At 24.5% G+C, this 17,785-nt stretch overlaps 1 protein-coding gene across 2 annotated transcripts; it reads left to right on the top strand.

Annotated features, from left to right (window-relative positions):
- The first annotated feature begins 11,641 nt into the window (after positions 1 to 11,641).
- On the top strand, positions 11,642 to 15,699 carry LOC145830242 (SPRY domain-containing SOCS box protein 1-like). Of its 2 annotated transcripts, none has more exons than XM_082938173.1 (4): positions 11,642 to 11,741; positions 13,903 to 14,223; positions 14,293 to 14,879; positions 14,954 to 15,699. In XM_082938173.1, the coding sequence occupies exons 2-4, from the start codon at positions 13,910 to 13,912 to the stop codon at positions 15,190 to 15,192; spliced, it is 1,140 nt and encodes a 379-aa protein (XP_082794299.1). In that variant the 5' UTR covers positions 11,642 to 11,741; positions 13,903 to 13,909; the 3' UTR covers positions 15,193 to 15,699. The 2 variants fall into 2 exon arrangements, with proteins under 2 accessions (XP_082794299.1, XP_082794300.1); XM_082938174.1 differs by lacking the exon at positions 11,642 to 11,741 and adding an exon at positions 12,939 to 13,322.
- Positions 15,700 to 17,785: the final 2,086 nt, after the last annotated feature.

Below are 17,785 nucleotides of genomic sequence, written 5' to 3' on the forward strand. Positions count from 1 at the left end.
ATTTTCTTTAAGCTTGTCACGTTTTATTAATAAAGTTTTTAAGAAAATAGATCTTTTAGGGAAAAATTGACACGTATCTGGAAATGAAAAAAATATTGTTCTGGGACTCCTTTTTAGGAATTACTATCTAGAAAGCCCTTGATGTTATAAAATTCGAACTTCAGATCCTAATAATTGGCCAGAAATATAAAAAAATATATTATATTGAGTGTTGTATTTTCAAATTTTTTTTTAATATATAAGCCTTTTTTCGTTGTAGATGGTTATATAGAACGTCGATAGTACTTTTACAGACATTTAAAAATTCAACAAAATAGAACCTCAATTTAATACTTAGTTAAAAATCAATTACTAATTATTTAAAGAAAAACTTTAAGCAGCAACCTTTAACATTATGCATCTTCAAAAAATGTTATATTATGATTTAAAAAACCTTTTAAATTGAAGTCAAGATATATTTGTACAGGAAAATTTAAATATCTGATAAAAAAATCGGTTAGGAACCGTACAAAAAAGTTTTAGTTACTGAAGTTATTCTACTCTCAAAGTGCTAAGTACTCTAATAGTAAACTTATTGTTACGAGCCATTATAAACTTTTGCAAACTAATATACTTTGTAAACGAGAGTAAGTTAATTTAATTAAATCTAAAGGTTATAAAAGTATTGTCGAGAATAACGTTTTAAACTTCTTTTGGGACAGTTTAAGGTTTATCAGCCAATTTACTTTTTTACTTTAATTTACTTTTTCATAATACTACTTATATATATCAAACAAAAAAAGTTTAAACTTTTATCTTTACACTTAGCCAAGACAGATTTATCAAAGAAATAAATTCAAATAAAGACTAAAAAATACAAATGATTTATTATTTACTTTAGTAGTTTACAGTCTAACCGCTGACTGAATTTTAAATTACAAAGCTGTTTTTAACCAACAAAAACAAAAAATTTACAAAAGTTAATATAAACGCAATAAATTAAAAATAATCTTAAACTAAATAGCACATTTAATGCTCTGAAAGAAGTAAATTAAATTAAATGACTACCAGCAAAGGTTGTGTCAAGAATTTTATAAGAAAACATGTTTTGTTGTTGACCTAATTCTTTATTTGATAATATCATATTTAGAGATTAATTACTACTTTCCGTATGTTGTCCTTCTTTAAAAACATAACTTAATTTTTTTAAATATCATAAAGATGTCAGAATATGGTATGAATTACTATGAAACAAATTTCATTTTTATAAATAAGAATTTTATCTTAGCATTCATCAATTTTTATATAAAGTACAGAGTATTGTAACAAACTAAAAATGTTTCCAATTTCCAGTTATTTTTTTCTTTTCAAAAGTCTGTAATAGGTAACTACAGTGTTATTGATAGTAATTATCTTCTTAAAACAGACTTTAGGCCACTTCATCAAAAGATAGTAAAAGGAAATTACGAGGAAGAAGATATATTTCAAGGTACTTTTTGTGTTATACATATAGAAAAAATTAATGTGTAACTTTTTTTTATTTTTAAAAAAGCAGGATAGTATTAATTATTAAACTATTATTATGTATATTTTTTTCAAAAACTTTTTTTCTAGCCTTCAAGTTAAGTTTGAAATAAAGATAAGGTTTCTAAATCTATAGTTACATACTTACGTCAAATATCAAACTTTAAACCTACAAATAAGAAAATCTGGACATTTTAGTCCGACTATTTTTATCTAATACACTTCAATTTAAGAAGTTATTCTATTTTTCATACATAAATTTTAAAATTTTTCTGCAAAACTATCCTACTATTTGTACATCTTTCACAAACTATCTTTAACAGCTCAAAAATGTTTATAGTTTATTCAAGATTGGCTAGTAACAAAAGTATTTTTTATGTCACATAATAGTAAGTACCTAAAATATGTTCTTTACCTTAATAGAATAGCATATGAAAATTAGTAAAAAAGTACACTAAATTCTCAAAAAACAGTATTTTTGTTTACTTTTAAACAACACATTTAGATTTATAATATAAGAATTTGTCACCTTTGATTATTATTTTTCTATAAAAAGATAAAAATACATGTTTTTTTAGGTTAAAACTTTAGGTACTTACCATTAATAACTAGTCCGTTATACACTTTATAATTAGAAGAATAAACCATAAACCTGTTAATGTAAACAAAAGTAAGTATAAGAAGTACTTATTTTTTGTGCAGTAACAGATTTAAAAAAAAAGTTTTTATTAATAAGATATTAGTTTTTTTAAAGCCTTTTTAAGTCAAAAAACATGTTAGTGTTGCATCTAAATACAATTTTAAACATTTTTTTCAAGTCATCAAGTCAAACAAAAAGTCACAAGACATTAAACAAACAATACTGTTTTGAATATTTTAACAACAAAGGAAATTTCTAGATCAATAAACATTCCAAATTTCAAGAGAATTTTTTTTCTATAAAAGACTAAGTAAACAAGCTTGAAAAACTGAGCTTAACAAACTGCAAACTTTAACATCTAGCTGCCGCTAGAGAGCAACTGCTGTGTTTTGTGTTTACAGTTGATTGCCATTCGAACGTGTTTTGCGCGCCATGCTTCAAGTTTTTGCGATTTTTCTCTTTTTACTCAAAAGCTTCCGCCCTCGTTTAAGTCGCGTCATGGAAAAAAACCGGTAGATGTTCCTCTTAAAGCGTTCTGCTCGAAAAACTTGTAAAAACGTGGCGCAAGTTAAAAAAACAGAAGAAGAAGAAAAGAGATGGTGATTTGATACGACGAAGCAAAATGAGAATACTCACTATATGACATAACAGATAAAGCTTAAATATTTTTAAATATTTTATGATCCGATTAAACATAAATAATTACACATTAAATGTAACAAACTAATAGTTTAATATTAAGCAGGATATTCGTTTTATACATTAATTTAATATATCCTTCTAATTTTAATGTTTAACTTAAGTTAGGGTTTATTTAAAAAAATATCTTACTCATTAATATATTTTTTTAATCTTTAATTTAAATGATTACGTTTGCGTAAAGATTTTTCTAATGCTCAAACATTAATTAATGATAAATGTAGTTCTGACTTCACATGTGTTTAAAATTTTCAACAGTACATGATTTTATAAATAGTTTAAACTTGTAAAAGAAACAAGTTTTTTAAGTTTTTAAAAATATATTTTGTATAAGTTACAGTAAAATAAAAAAGTTAATATAAATTTTTGATAAAAACATAAATAATTTTATAAGTTTTTACATAAATACTTTCGAAAATATGTATTAAAACATCAACATACTTGTAGAAGTAAAAAAACAACTTCGGAAAAATAATATTTGTCTGTTTTAAGTTATATACAATTTTTAGATATAAAAATTTATCGACGATCAAGTCATTGTTATAAAAAGACTTCCTATTCAGAATTTCTATATCCTTTGAAATTTTTTATGTTATCTTTTATAAGTGTCAAGAATTTTTCAACCTCTTTTTAAACGCAAATTATTTTCGAAATTTATTTTAAAAACCAAAAGAATGTGAACTGAAGCATAACCGAAAAATAAGAAATTTCTGGTTATTTTCCATTACATTTCGCAAAAAAAAGCTGCAGCTAAATAAATTATGATAAATGTAATTGGATCATTTTAAGCTTATAATTAAAAGCATAAAAAACAATCAACTAATAGTTATATTCAATGATATTACACTGTTTAGTTAATAATGTAAACATTTTAAAACTTTAATTAGTTTAGTATTATAAATTTTATTGTTTAGCAGTTTCAAAAATTACATTACTTACAAAATATTTAAAAGTTAAGTATGAATTTTTAAAGCTAAAAACAACTAAAACTCAAAATCTATACTTTAATTTTAATTTTAAAAGCTGTCTGAGTTTAAAATGAACAAACTTAAATTACTGTGTGTATTAAAAACATAAAAACGATTACAATTTTGAATAACAGATTTTTTCTTGTTTATTTTTTAAATTAAAGCTTAAATTTAAAACTATTTTTATTTTTAACCATTTTTTTAAACATTTTGTGTCTAGATTTTTTTCTGTTTAATGTAAATGTGCTTTAACTATTTTTCTAATTTACGAAGAAATTTTAAGCAACGACAACGTTTATTTAATTTTAATCATAAAATACTCTTTTTTTTATCAAAAACTATTAATTTTGGAAAATGTAAAATACATCGAATTTAAGCAACTTTAATGATTTTAAATGATTATATGCAATTTGACTCAAAAAAGTAGAACTAATATTATCTTAAACTACAACAGATGATTAGTTAATTTTAAGTAGAAAATTAAAACAATATAAAAGTGTTATGCTTTTTAGAAGTATAAGTAGCATAATATACTACTAAGACTTGAATGTTATAAATATTATCTAAACATTTTTGTAAACTTAAAAATAGGAGTTAGTTTTGTACTTTTAAAAATGCGTTTTCTTCACGTAAGTTTGCTCATGTTACAGAAAAGTTGTTCTTGTATATAAGGATGCTATCCGTCTCAAGTTTTTTTATTGATTGGATAAGAAAGTCCTAACACATATATTTCTTTAAATAAAAAAACAATAGTTTGTTTTATTTTAGTATGACTACAATATGTATTACACTTTTTAGCTTTTTTATTGATTTTTTTTTAATAAAACTCTTCTTTACAAAAAGTATCTAAAAAAAATATTTTTTACTTTATATATATTTATTGTTCTATTATATTTATTATCAAGAACATCATTTTTTAACTTGCTTTAAAAGACTTAAATATTGTTGAAGTTAAAATTAGTAAGTTTTCTTAACTTTAAGATAAATTATATTAGACTTTCTTCGACCAAAATTAAAGGCTGTAAAATTTTTATGCACTAAACATTTTGAATAAACTCATAACTTTTAATATGACAAAAACAAATCGCTACAAAGTTGTTTTGGTTATATTATTTAAAAAAAACAGCTTCGACTATGACCTTTGCTATAAATTAAGTTAGCTATTGAATTTGATTTGTTTTTTAGTTATTTTATAACAGTAAAAAGTTACTATACTTATTTAATGATTAGAGCTTATAATTGAAAAATTATATATAACAAATTGATAAGAAGTATATGTTATAAATAACTATTATAAAAACTTTTAACATTATTTACTTATAAGCTTTTTATATGCGCAAATAATATTTCAGAGACATCATAACTTCATACATCTATATAAGTATGTTATTTTAATTATAAAAAATTAAACAAATACAATTCTTGATCAATCAAGCCTTTTTTGGTTGCACGACAATTTAAATTTTGACAATTCAAATTTTTACAATTCCAAGTTATTGTTAATGATCTCTTTCTATAGATTTTTTTCTATTTGCCATCATAATCTTAGTCATTAGACCTATATGAGTTTTTTTGTTTTTCTAAAAATTCAAACTATTTTTTAAGCTATGGCTAAAATATAATTTAAATCTTACTAAAATATGCCAAAGTTTTAGTAATTAACGATTTCAATTTAACAAAATAATATCAAAGACTTTTTTTACCATCATAATCTTAGTATTTAGACCTACAAGATTATTTTTTATATTTCGAATATATATTACTTTTTAAGACATGCCCTTTATACATTTTTTTAAGAATTTGAATTGTCATGTGAGCCCTTTTTTGTTTGACAATGTTGCTCTTAAAACGTGATTTTAAGCAAACAAAGCGATTCGTCAATATTTATTTAGCTTGTTTAACATGCATCATAGCAATTTCTATACGAAGTTCAAATACTAAAGAACAAAGAAAAATTATTTAATTTTGGGTTTGCGTAATTATCACAAGTCAGATGACTAGTAAGCAAACAGTTTCACCACCTAATGACATTTGCTTTTTATTATACTTTTTTGTCTGATCAAAATATTTTTATTTTTATTGTAATGAAGTTAGGCTTTTTCACATGATGAAGAAAATTAGAACTAGTCAACTTTTACTAAAAAAATAGCTTAATGTTTAATTAACTTTTTTTGTCAAAAAATCCTTATTGAGTTTTAAAAAAATTATTGAAATTTTAAAGCAGGGTTTGGTCCGGTCGTGATGTTTCTTTAATTTACCTAGTACAAAATAGCCTACTATTTCTAATCAAAATTTATATATTAACATTTATTAATTAAGACTAGACCTAATGTGTGATAGAAATATTACCAGTTTGATAACTATTTTATTAACATTACGTTAACGTCTTCGAACAGTTTTAGATATTTTACTGTTGATTAACACAATTTTTCTACAAAAGGACGGTCTAGAAAATTAATTGTTTATTCACTGGAGACTCAAAGTTTTTTTTCTGTATTTTTTGTAATCTACTACTTGTTTTTAAACATTGTAGACTGGTTATAGTATATAACAAAGTCGATTTAAAGTTTATTTATCAATTTTCGTTATTAGAATTAAATGTAATTAAATTGATTGTAATTAGTTGTCATTAATACATTAAGTAAAATTTAAATTTTTATAGTATTATATTATTGATTAAACACCAGGTAAAAAAAAACAATTTTTATTTTGAGATGTTACGTATTGTGTTTTTAAATGTTGAAACTGATAATTGTTTTTTTTTTTCGTTTTCTTCTGTGTATTTAAATTTCTTTTTACAGTTCTAGTCGCTGCATAGATAAGCTATAATTAAAATTTTTGAATTTTTGATATTCTAATTTTTTTTTATTCATTAAAAACACATAACTATAACTTTTCAAGTTTTTTAACATTTTTTTACAGTCTTATACAGTACGGTTTTTTAGATACACAAAAAATAGCATTGAAAAAAAAATTCAACAAATTATTTTTACTGTTCTTTTTTAAAAACAAGTCTTGAGGCTTTAGTTTTCTAAGCCTAATCCATGTTTCAAAATGACCAAAGTCATGTTTCAAAAATTTTAAAGTATTTTAAAATAATGTTTTGGTTTTTAATGTGTTTTGAGGTTTTACTAACTTTGAAACATTTAAATTATTATGAAGTATTGTTTTAGGGCGATCTTTAGTTGACGTTCCTGTTAAGTGGCCACAGATGAAAACCACTGAAACAAACAGAAAGTTTATTGAAACTGACTGGAACGAACTGTACAAATCTCAAAATGATTTTCGACCTATGGCTACTTTGTTAAAAAAAAACTCTAAGCTTAATGAAAAATAATATACAAACGTAAAAGAGCTTTATTTTAACCGAATCACATAGCTACTTTCATATCAATAATTAAACATGCACAGAAGTTAAATTTTTTCTTCTTATTTCAAAAAGAGTATTTTAAAAATTATATTTTTTTTATATCTGTCAGGTACTTTTATATTAATTGTAACTGACTTTATGTAATTACTTTGGTTAATGTAATTGCGAATACAGCTTAGTTAAATGATTAAACGGCTCAATAAGTTCAAAAACTGAACTTCTTAAGTAAATTAGTAATATCATATACTAGCAGGACTTATCCATTGTATATTATTATAGTTTCTTAATGTAACAAAAAATGCATTATCAACAATGCTGCTAAAAGCTTTGCTTAAAAAATTGAATCATGATTACTATTAGTCTTTATTTTTCTTATTTCAGACTTATAAACTATTGTTTAATACCAATCATATTCATGACAAAACATAAATAGATAACATCTTTGCTATGAAAATAAAACTAATTTTAAACGTTTTTTTTTTATCTTCCGTAAACTGAAAAATGTTAACTAAAACCAGTTTCTACTTATAGAATTAAAAAATTAACAAAGTTAAACTGTTTTACTTTATGGTGTGTCTTGTGCTAAAGTACAGTCGCATTGTTAAAACCCGGTGTTTAAATTAATTTGCAAAAGGTCGATTTATCATTAATTGTATAAACAGCTTTAATTAGAACGAAAATAAATTGTTTGAATAAACAAAAAAATTAAATATATGTATATCAGTTAAAACATTTACTAGTAGAAAGTATATAAAAAAAATTCATAAGTAAAAATTTGGTAAAAAAGAGGATACATAAAAAGTTGCAAGACATAACAATGCATACTTTTAGTTTACATAATTATAACAATTTTTAATTACATTAGTTTACACCCATTTTAGCAAGCAATAAAACAAAATTTTGAAATAAACTTTTAAATCAATACTGATTATACATAAGTGCAAAGTTATACAGCACCCGAAGTTACGTGGCAGCTAAAAGTTTAAAATAAACGTACAAAGTTTTCAACTGCACTTCAATAAATATTTTTGTATAACCGTTTTTTAGAGGTGTTATTATTATCAAAACTACCATTTTTTCACTTAACTTATAACTTTAATATGAAATATTTAGAAACCCATCTAAAGATTTTTTAGCTTTTGATTTAGTATTTCTAATCATCAAACTAACCTATCGTTAATGTCAAAATTTTTGTTGTTAGAATTAAAAGTGCATTTTACACGCCGTATAATTAAATTAAAATATAATATTGTAACTGTTGAGCTATGTCTACAACTTTTTGATACAGTTGCAGACGAACCATTGGTAAATTTGTACCTACGTAGAATCACATACATATACCATAGATACTTTGAAAAACGTATAAAGAACTAAACGCATTGAAATCTTGAACTGTATTCAAGTTCAAGTTTTTCTCCCTAATATTTTTAAAATGTATTTCTGTTTTATTAAATTGCTTATTTCTCTTTTAAAACGTAAAAAATAATATTAAAAATTCTAAATATGGTAAAGTTGTTTTATTCAAAAAAATGTTTAAGATGTATATTATTTTTATAAATATTCTAATCACTATTTTCAATTTAACTTTTCAAAATATAAATTTAAGCGTTTGATAATAAAATCTTTAGTGAAACAAGTTCACTGGAATATATATTAATAACAAATTAAAACAATACTATTTCTATTAATTTAATACTCTATTTTTTGAACTTCATAGCTCCGTTGAAGTGTGTTAAACTGGTCAACACGAACACACAGAAACATGTGATAGTGTTTAAAAAGAAAAGAGTATTGTTTAAATTTGTTATTATTATAATTTATGTTTTAAATGCATCGAATGTATTATTAAATATAGGTCATCAGTTAAAATTTTTTTTTTTAGATTTAAAGTTTAGACTTAAAATTTTTTAAATAGCTATTAATAACTGTTGGTAACAACTTTAATAAAATTTGAAACAAGTTATATTTACTTAAACGAAATCTATATAAAAGTATCTCTTTATAATAAATTGATAAACTGATATACGATTACTGGATTTTTTAAAGCTGTGCACTGGAGGTCATAAAATAAAGTATTTTGATAACAATTTATAAATTTTTGATACAAAAACCATTTTTTATATAGTTGAGTTGTATTTACTGTTAAACAACATAACAAAATTGTTCAGAAGTATCATTAAAACTTAAAAATTATATGAAATAGAGATTGAAAAAAAAATCAAGTATTTATTTAAATTACATGGATACTAAAAAAAAGTAAAGCAAATTACTGTGCACAAAATCACTAGAGGCTGACCTTAAAAATCTCAAAACTTTTAAAAATATCACAAAAAATCAATGAAACCGTTATTTTTAAGTATTTTTTTTTTTTTTTTAAAAACGTTTAATATTTTTTTAATAAAAGTAAAAATAAAAAAAATCAATCGTCGAATATTTTGATACAATCTAAAGTTTATAACAATAAAATATTGAAAAATAACGGTTTTATTTTAATTGTATTTAAATAAAGTTTTTCTGATGCAAAATTTTAGTAAAACATTTAAAACAATATACTGCATAACTACTAATATTTATTAATATAAGTTTCTAATAAGTTTAAAATTTTGACAAAAGTGAAAAAGATTCTAACACAGGAATCGAAAGCCTTTTTTTTTTCTTTAAAAAATTATTGCAAGCTGCGATATGTTGCAAAAAGTCTGCCGTGGTCCCTAGTAATTTAAAAAAACTATAGTAATCAATAAAAAAGTACTTTTTCAAACCAAACTACTTTTGTCTTATTTTAATTTTGCTTTTAGTATCGTCGATATGCTTTAGCACATTTTCAAATTCAAAACTAAGTTTGTAAAAACAACATTTATTGAAGTGCATACTACTTTATTTTGATAGCTTAAGTTTTAAGTAGTTTAGTTAAAAAAATTTTTTGCTATAGCTACCAAATGTTTAAATGATAAAATTGGGTCAAAAGTTCTCTCTCATAGATTATAATAATTATGAAATAAGTTTTAAATTTTTTAATTAACTGTATTCTAATGTATGATTATAAGCTTTCAAAATTAAGATACAGTAGAATTTGATAACATATTACTTATCTAAAGATAAAAACATTTATAAACAAATTAAAGTTATTTTACCAGTTTATTAGAATTTCTTGTACACTTATTAGTTTGTTTACTACTTCTTAATTTACAAAAAATTATCTCTTAGAAATTTCGTAATATAATTTTTCAGTTATAAATAATTTAAAAAATAAATCTTTAGATTTATAGATGATAACAGCTTAAATAAATATATCACGAATAGCTTATTAGAACTTAATTTTATTACGACACGTCAAATTTATCCATTTTGAATTTTGATAACTCTCAGTCGTTTTGAATAATACTTTTAAGTTATTTTTTCCAATATTTTAAAATTATAATTGGACCTTCTCTTAACTTTTGATTTTAACTATTTTTTGAAATATGGTAAAAATAAGTTTTCTAAACTTACTAAAAATAGATACAAATGCAATTGTAGATTATCTCTTTAAAAAAAAATTTTTTCTATTGTTTTTTTTACCTATAATACTTTATTTGTTTAAAACTTTATATAACATTTTTAGTTGTTAAAAGTTGACTTTATTTTTAGGTATAGCCCCTTAGTTTTTTTAATAAGAACTTGAGTTGAGTTATTTGAACTGTAATAAAATTTCAAAAGATACATATACCTATAAAAAAAATCTTTTTCATATTGATTGTGATATACTTATTTTCATAGACGTTTGCTTTCTGATTAAAACTTTTTAATTAGCTTTACAATTCAAGCCAAAGGTTTCTTTTATTTAATAGTTTTTGTTGCTTATATTCTAAGTAAAAATGTAAACACGAAATTTATAGCAGTTTTATTGAATCTAAATCTTTAGAGGAAAAGTTGTTTTAATTATTTCCTATGCCTTATATTATGTAAACTCAGCGTTAAGCACATTTTATTTGTATAAAAAAGTTGGATTATTTATCTAATTTTTGCTTTAACAAAAATGTTAGCAAAATTTTTTTTATTTAGGTCAGAGAATTTATTTTTAGAGAGTTAAGGTTTAACATTATTTACGTAACTTATTTAAAAGTGAGATGAGCTGAGACAAAAAAGGCTTTTGTTTTTCGTAGAAGAAAAATAATTAAATATTTATTTAATTATTCGGTTTTAGAAATAGTTGTAAATTTAAAGTTTCATAATTAGCGTATTAAATTTGGTTTGTTTTTTAAAATTCTCCATAGTTTTGCGTAAGCACACACATTGCTGAAACACTCATTTAATTTCAGCTTATCTTTTCTTACTTTTTTACTTTTTTGTCTCTTTTTTACTCTGCGCTTTGTTTGTGGGTGTGCAGCTTGCGTGACGTAATGGAAATTTCTGGGGAAGCTTCAAATGCTTAGCCAGCTCATTTGAGAGAGTAGCTATATAAAAGCCTGAGTGCTTACTGTTAATTCATATCTTATTTTACCAGTTAGGCTTAGGATCTCCTAGTTTATAACTTCAATATACTACAACTTAGCACTCACTTCAGCTTTATTTTAACATTTAGGTGAGTTTTAAAAACAAGACAGTTGGAAAGTATTGTAGGGATTTTAAATGATGGTTCACAGTCTATGTTGCTCTTTAACAACTTTTATTATGTTCTAAACAATTGTTACATTTATACTTATGTATATTTTTAAATAATACATTTAAAATTTAACTTTCTCAACTTATAATATTTGTTGTATAAAATTTATGTGTGTATATTTTATGTAGTAATAGCAAATTGTTAAATTTTAGTAAGTTGTGTTTTTATGTTTAATTTATGCATGTTGAAACTAAATATTTATCATCTGTTTAGTAAATTTTAATTTAATATTTTTTTTGAAAAACACTTTCTTTACTTAGAGAATTTTATCAAAGATAAGATGTATAGTCAGCATGGCTTTTAGTTTATTTAAGTTTGTAAGATCAGTAATTTTTATTGATATATTAATTGTTTATGAAAGTAAAAGATACTAAAATTAATTTTAAATAATGCAGAAATTAAAAAAACTCAAATTAAAAGTAAATTAGCTTTTTAAACTGTTAAAGTTAGAAATATGGTTTTTTTCTGTTATGCTGTGTAAAGTAAAAATTTTCTATTACGTATACATCATTGTTTTGCTGACTATTTTAACGCTGGCAGTTTTTGTAAAATTTTCCACTCATTACAAATGCTTTCAGTGTGCGCTGCTCCTCTCTCACTTTTCTCATTTATTTTTTCTTGTTTTTTTTAATTGATCATTTTAACATTGTTTTTTTTAGTTTTGATAACATAAAAGCCATAAACATGAGTTTAAATATTAGTAAAATAATTAATTATTTTAATTAACAGTTTAACACAAACATTTTGTTTATTTAAACAATATTTTACTTAATGATATTACATAACAAGTGTTGCATGACATGTTATCTATGTCTTGTTATTCAATAAGTTTTTGTGAAATTTTAGTTACTATAACTAATTAATAATTCAAACTTTAAGAATTTTAAAAAGTTGATATACTTTTGTAACATACAATTTTTAGATTAATAAAATAAAAGACTTTTAAATAGTGCAAGAAAACATTTTATGTTTATAAAATTAATAAGTTACTAGTTTAGTATAACAAGATATTTTCAGGTTAAAATTAAATGATTTAAAATAAAAATAAAATTTAAGTTTACTATAGTTTTTATTTTAAGTAGTTAATTAGCATAGTAAAACTCTCTACAGATTTAATTAAAATTTTAGTCTTAAATTTAACTATTTTTTAAAACTAAGTTGCCTGAATTTCATTAAAACTTTTTATTATTAACTTTCTTAATAATTTTCAAGGCAACTTAGGCTAAGAATAACTTTACCATTTAAAATTTTTAAAGGTTCTTAGTAAATAAAAAACTGTAAATAGCTCTAGCTGTTATGCCACTTTTAAATGTGTGCAACAGGAGCAATTTTGTTGAAGGTTTTGTACATTGCCATTTGGCTACCTCAGTGTGAAAAGGCCAGTATGAAGGCAGAAATGTGAATTTTTGCCTTCTGGCCTGTAGTAACATCTGATCAATGGTAGCCAATTACGGTTGATGGTGCTCGATTCTTTGATAAGATCTCCTTATGGATAAGCTGGTGAGATAAAAGTACCAAGTTTAATATTTGTGATTTAATAAGTTTCTATTTTCTTCTTAGATTTTAAATACAAAAATATTTAAACAAGATTTTAAAAAACAAAAATAATTTTAATAATAAGTGTTTTATAACTTCAATAAGTGAATTAGTTTTGGTCAATTATAAAGAAACATTTACTAACAAAAAAGCAATGTTTTTATTAATTTTATAAACTTATATTACTACCTTTCTCTTTTAATAAACTTAAAAATAGGATTTAAAGTGAAAGAGTTTTCTGTTAGAACTGGAAAATAACATAATGAACCATTTAACTTCATAAAATCTTTTATACAATTCATAATGTTTTTGCTATACCTTTTGCATGTTTATTGATTTACAAATATTTGTGTGCTGCTGCAACTAATCAAGCTATACCTAATTTTAGAAGATCACACTTAAATATTTTAAAGCAACATAAAAGTGAACCATTATAATAATAATCTAGTTTTAATAATTTTAATTTATAGTTGATAAATTTATGTGGTTGTCAATTATGTGTTTCAAAATAACAACATGAATACTTATGTTTTCTATTTTGCAGACAAGAAATGGTAAACATGCCCTTCAACAAAATGTGGAGTAAACTTTTCAAGCGCAACAACTCTAACGGTGCTGACACCAGCTCTTCATCAGAGTCCATTACTTCGAGTTCATCTCACGGCAACCTCAATGCATCAGTTCCAGTGTCAATTGGTGGCAGAAACTTTCCGAAACCAAGAGGGCACACTGGCAGCAGTGCAATTGCTGCAGTTTCATCGAGATTATCTCGGCATGCCAAGGGCAGTCGCAAGAGATCTAAATCTCAGCATCTACACGCAACAAGCTCTAACATCTCTTCAGTCAAACCTGAAGTTCCTCATCAGTAAGTTATTATAACCTAAGTTGTAGAAAAAAAGTCTGATCACTTTACTAAATATTATGTAAATTGTAGACTTGATGTGTTGCTTGACAAGGCACCGGTTGATGTAGAAACTCAAAAAAAGCACGGGTGGAATTCTGATGACAAGTCTGACAACCTGTTTGTGAAGAACGAAGGCTTGACTGTCCACAGACACCCAGTGGCACAATCTTCTGACGCATGCAGAGGAAAGGTTGCTTACACGCGAGGTCTTCATGTCTGGGATATCTCCTGGGACGTGCGTCAGCGTGGCACTCATGCCATCATTGGAGTCTGCACTAAAGAAGCTCCCCTGACCTGTCTTGGTTACAGGTCCTTAGTTGGATCTACGGATAAGTCATGGGGCTGGGATCTTGGACGCAACAAGCTTTACCACGGTGGAAAGTCAAGTAAGCACAGAAAAGTTTATGCTGAATCTGGTACTTCGGGTCAAACGCTTTCTGTGCCAAAGAAGGTCCGAGTGATTTTAGATATGGAAGCAGGAACTTTAAGTTTCATGGTCAACGGTCAATATCATGGAGTTGCATTCAGCGGTTTGAAAGGAAAAACTCTGTATCCGATCGTCAGTTGTGTGTGGGGAAACTGTGAAATCAGAATGACCTACATCAATGGCTCTAAACGTAAGTACTCGTTTTAACTTCCTATTAGTGTAAAACATTATCGAGTGTGTTTTTAATTATTTTTTTTTCTACAGCTGCACCACTATCATTATCAGAATTGAGTCGACACGCTATAAGAACTTCCATGGGAGGAAAAATAACGCGGGAAAGGGCTAGCAAGTTGCCTATTCCACCGCTCATGCAGAGTTATGTGGCAAATCGAAACTACCGGTTACCTGCCAACATGTTCACATTACCTCCTCCTCCATCGGTTTGCTTTGACATGCCCAGCAGTCTGATCGAATCAACTCCTGAGCTGTCGTCTACAGCATAGAGGATTATTTTTTTTTTTTACTATCTACAGTCACCGCCTATTTTTCTTTGGTCATTGTTTTTTTTTTGAGCCCACACAAATTGAGTAATCCATTTGTTCTTATAATTATTCAAAAGGTGCTCCAATGATTAGTTATAATTATTTTTTAAAGAAATTTTTGTACTTTTTAAATATGAAGATTCTTATTTATTCCTATTAATTTATTTTTCATGCGTAAAAAGCACTTTTTTTATTGCAGTATTTTTATAGTTGAATCAAATTTTTATTCAAACAACATTTAGAAGTTTATATAATAAAACGAAAGTTCGAGATTACTTGAAACTAATAAAAAAAATTACAAGGAAAAAAATTATAATTTGGTTTATAAATGACCTTTGAAGAAATGTATCTGTAAAAATTTAACAACTGACAAACTGTTTACTGTTGCCTGCTATTTCAAAAACATTTAATGTATGTGTAGTTAAATTTTTATTGTGTAATAAATTTTTAACAATGAAATTGCACTTGTCATATATTCCGTAATTATATTAATAGTTTTTATTATGTCAATAAAACTATAAATTAGAATGTTTTTGTTGTAGTGTGCTGAGACATCTTGTTTTCATTGTTATAAATTAATTATAGATTGCACAGAATTTTTTTTGTAATTAGTTCATGTTCTATTTAACTGCAAACTTCTTATATGAATTAGACGATTGATATTTATTAATCATCATATATTAGCAAGGTAAAAGTAGTTAGTATGATAATTTGATATCTAAACTTAATATTTTATGAAAATATTTTCAAACTTGTAAATATTTCTAGAAATTTTTCGATAAACAAAACAAGAATAGACAATTTTTTTATACATTCTACAAGCATTTTTAAGGCAAACATTTTTGGTGATTTTTAATAATCATAAGTTATATTCTACAACTAGGGGTAAAAAATGTGCGGGCCGTTTAACAGAGACATCTGGCCCCTGACAAATTTTTATCTTGAAAACAAAAATTGTGAGTCATATTTCAAGTTTGATCTTATTATAGTTGTCTGTCACACTGATCAGTGTTTATATTGACTATTTTCTTTCAGTTTTACATCTAAGAGCGTATCTTACTTAAATAGTATAATTTTCGACAATATGCAGCCCGAGATAAATTATTTAACAGCTCAGGCCTGCTATTTTTTTTTTAATTTTTCTGGCTGGCCAGTTCAAAAAGTTGCTTAACTCTATCCCGTAAGAGTATAAATACATTGTTAATCGGATAAATAATAAATCTGATATTTATGGAACTTGATACTGTTAGGAAAACCTACGATTTTGAACAGCTTTTCTTTAAAAATTCTTTAGTAAGTTATTATTTCATACCTAAATCTAAACAATGTTAGTTAAATTGACATTCATAATTGTTAACTATGAACTGTAGTACTTAAACCATTTAATGAACACTTATTTTTCAACTGAAATTAATATATTGTAAACAAATTATACTTAAGTTTACGAAATGCTTTAGTGTTTGGTTTTAGATAGCTGTTTTAATAAAAACTAAAAAAAGTTACTTGATGTTGCTATGATTAAGTATATATTGTTAATTGAATGATAAAAAATAGGCGCTCAAAAAGTTTAGTCTAAGGACCTGGTGTACAAAGAAACCTTTTGGTTATCGAGTCGTAGACCGCAATTCGTATACATTGTAAAACATAATCTTAATTTTTATAACAGCATCAAACTGTCTTGTGAAATTTATACATACAGAAGTGTATAATTGACTTTAAATATTAACTAGGTTATAATAGTATTTATATGAATTTATCAAAGTTATGTCTTTTAAAAATATTATTAGAAGGTGATTTTGAAGAGCTTAATTAAAAAAACAAAAATTGGAAAAGAATAAAAGGCATTTAACGTAGCAATATATTATCTATTCAGCAATTTTAATTATTAATAAAACCCATTTTATCTTTAGTAAAACTTTATACTAAGAAAGAAAAAATATATATACTTCAAAAAACCTGAAGTAAAAATAAAGCCTAGAAGAAAAAAAAAAAAAAACAGTTGTAACCCATTGTTAACTACTATTAATATTCTTATTTTTTTTATAAACCCTAGTCGTAATATTTTCTAAGTTTAAAATCTTATAAGTTTAGAAAATAGATTTTCTTCAAAGCAATTGTTTGAAAAAAACTCACTGAGATTCTTATTACATAAAGGTGTTAAAACTAAATAAGGATCAAAGATAGCTTTCATAAGTATAACATGTAAGCTTGTGGTCGATCAATGTTTTAAAAGAACAAACCTTATTTTATTGTCGAGCCGTGGTATTTATGTAAATGAATATTTGAATAAAAGATTTAAAACCTGCGCAAAAACCATATACTATGTAAATAATTTAAATATTAGCAATATATATTTGTAAAATGGTTTACTTTTAATTAAACCATGTACAGTGTTTCTCAAAGTATGTACTTGTTCGAAGTGGTCTGCGTATAAAGTTTTTACACTGCACAAAATAAATTGATGAGCTACAAAAAAAAATTAATATTTATTTTCTTTGATTCTATTTTTAAAAGCTATTTTTTGTTGTTTAGTCTTAGTGTGCTATATAACAAA

Source organism: Thalia democratica, chromosome 2 (genome assembly GCF_965202585.1).
Source record: "Thalia democratica chromosome 2, ktThaDemo2.hap1.1, whole genome shotgun sequence".
Classification (NCBI taxonomy): Eukaryota; Metazoa; Chordata; class Thaliacea; order Salpida; family Salpidae; genus Thalia; species Thalia democratica.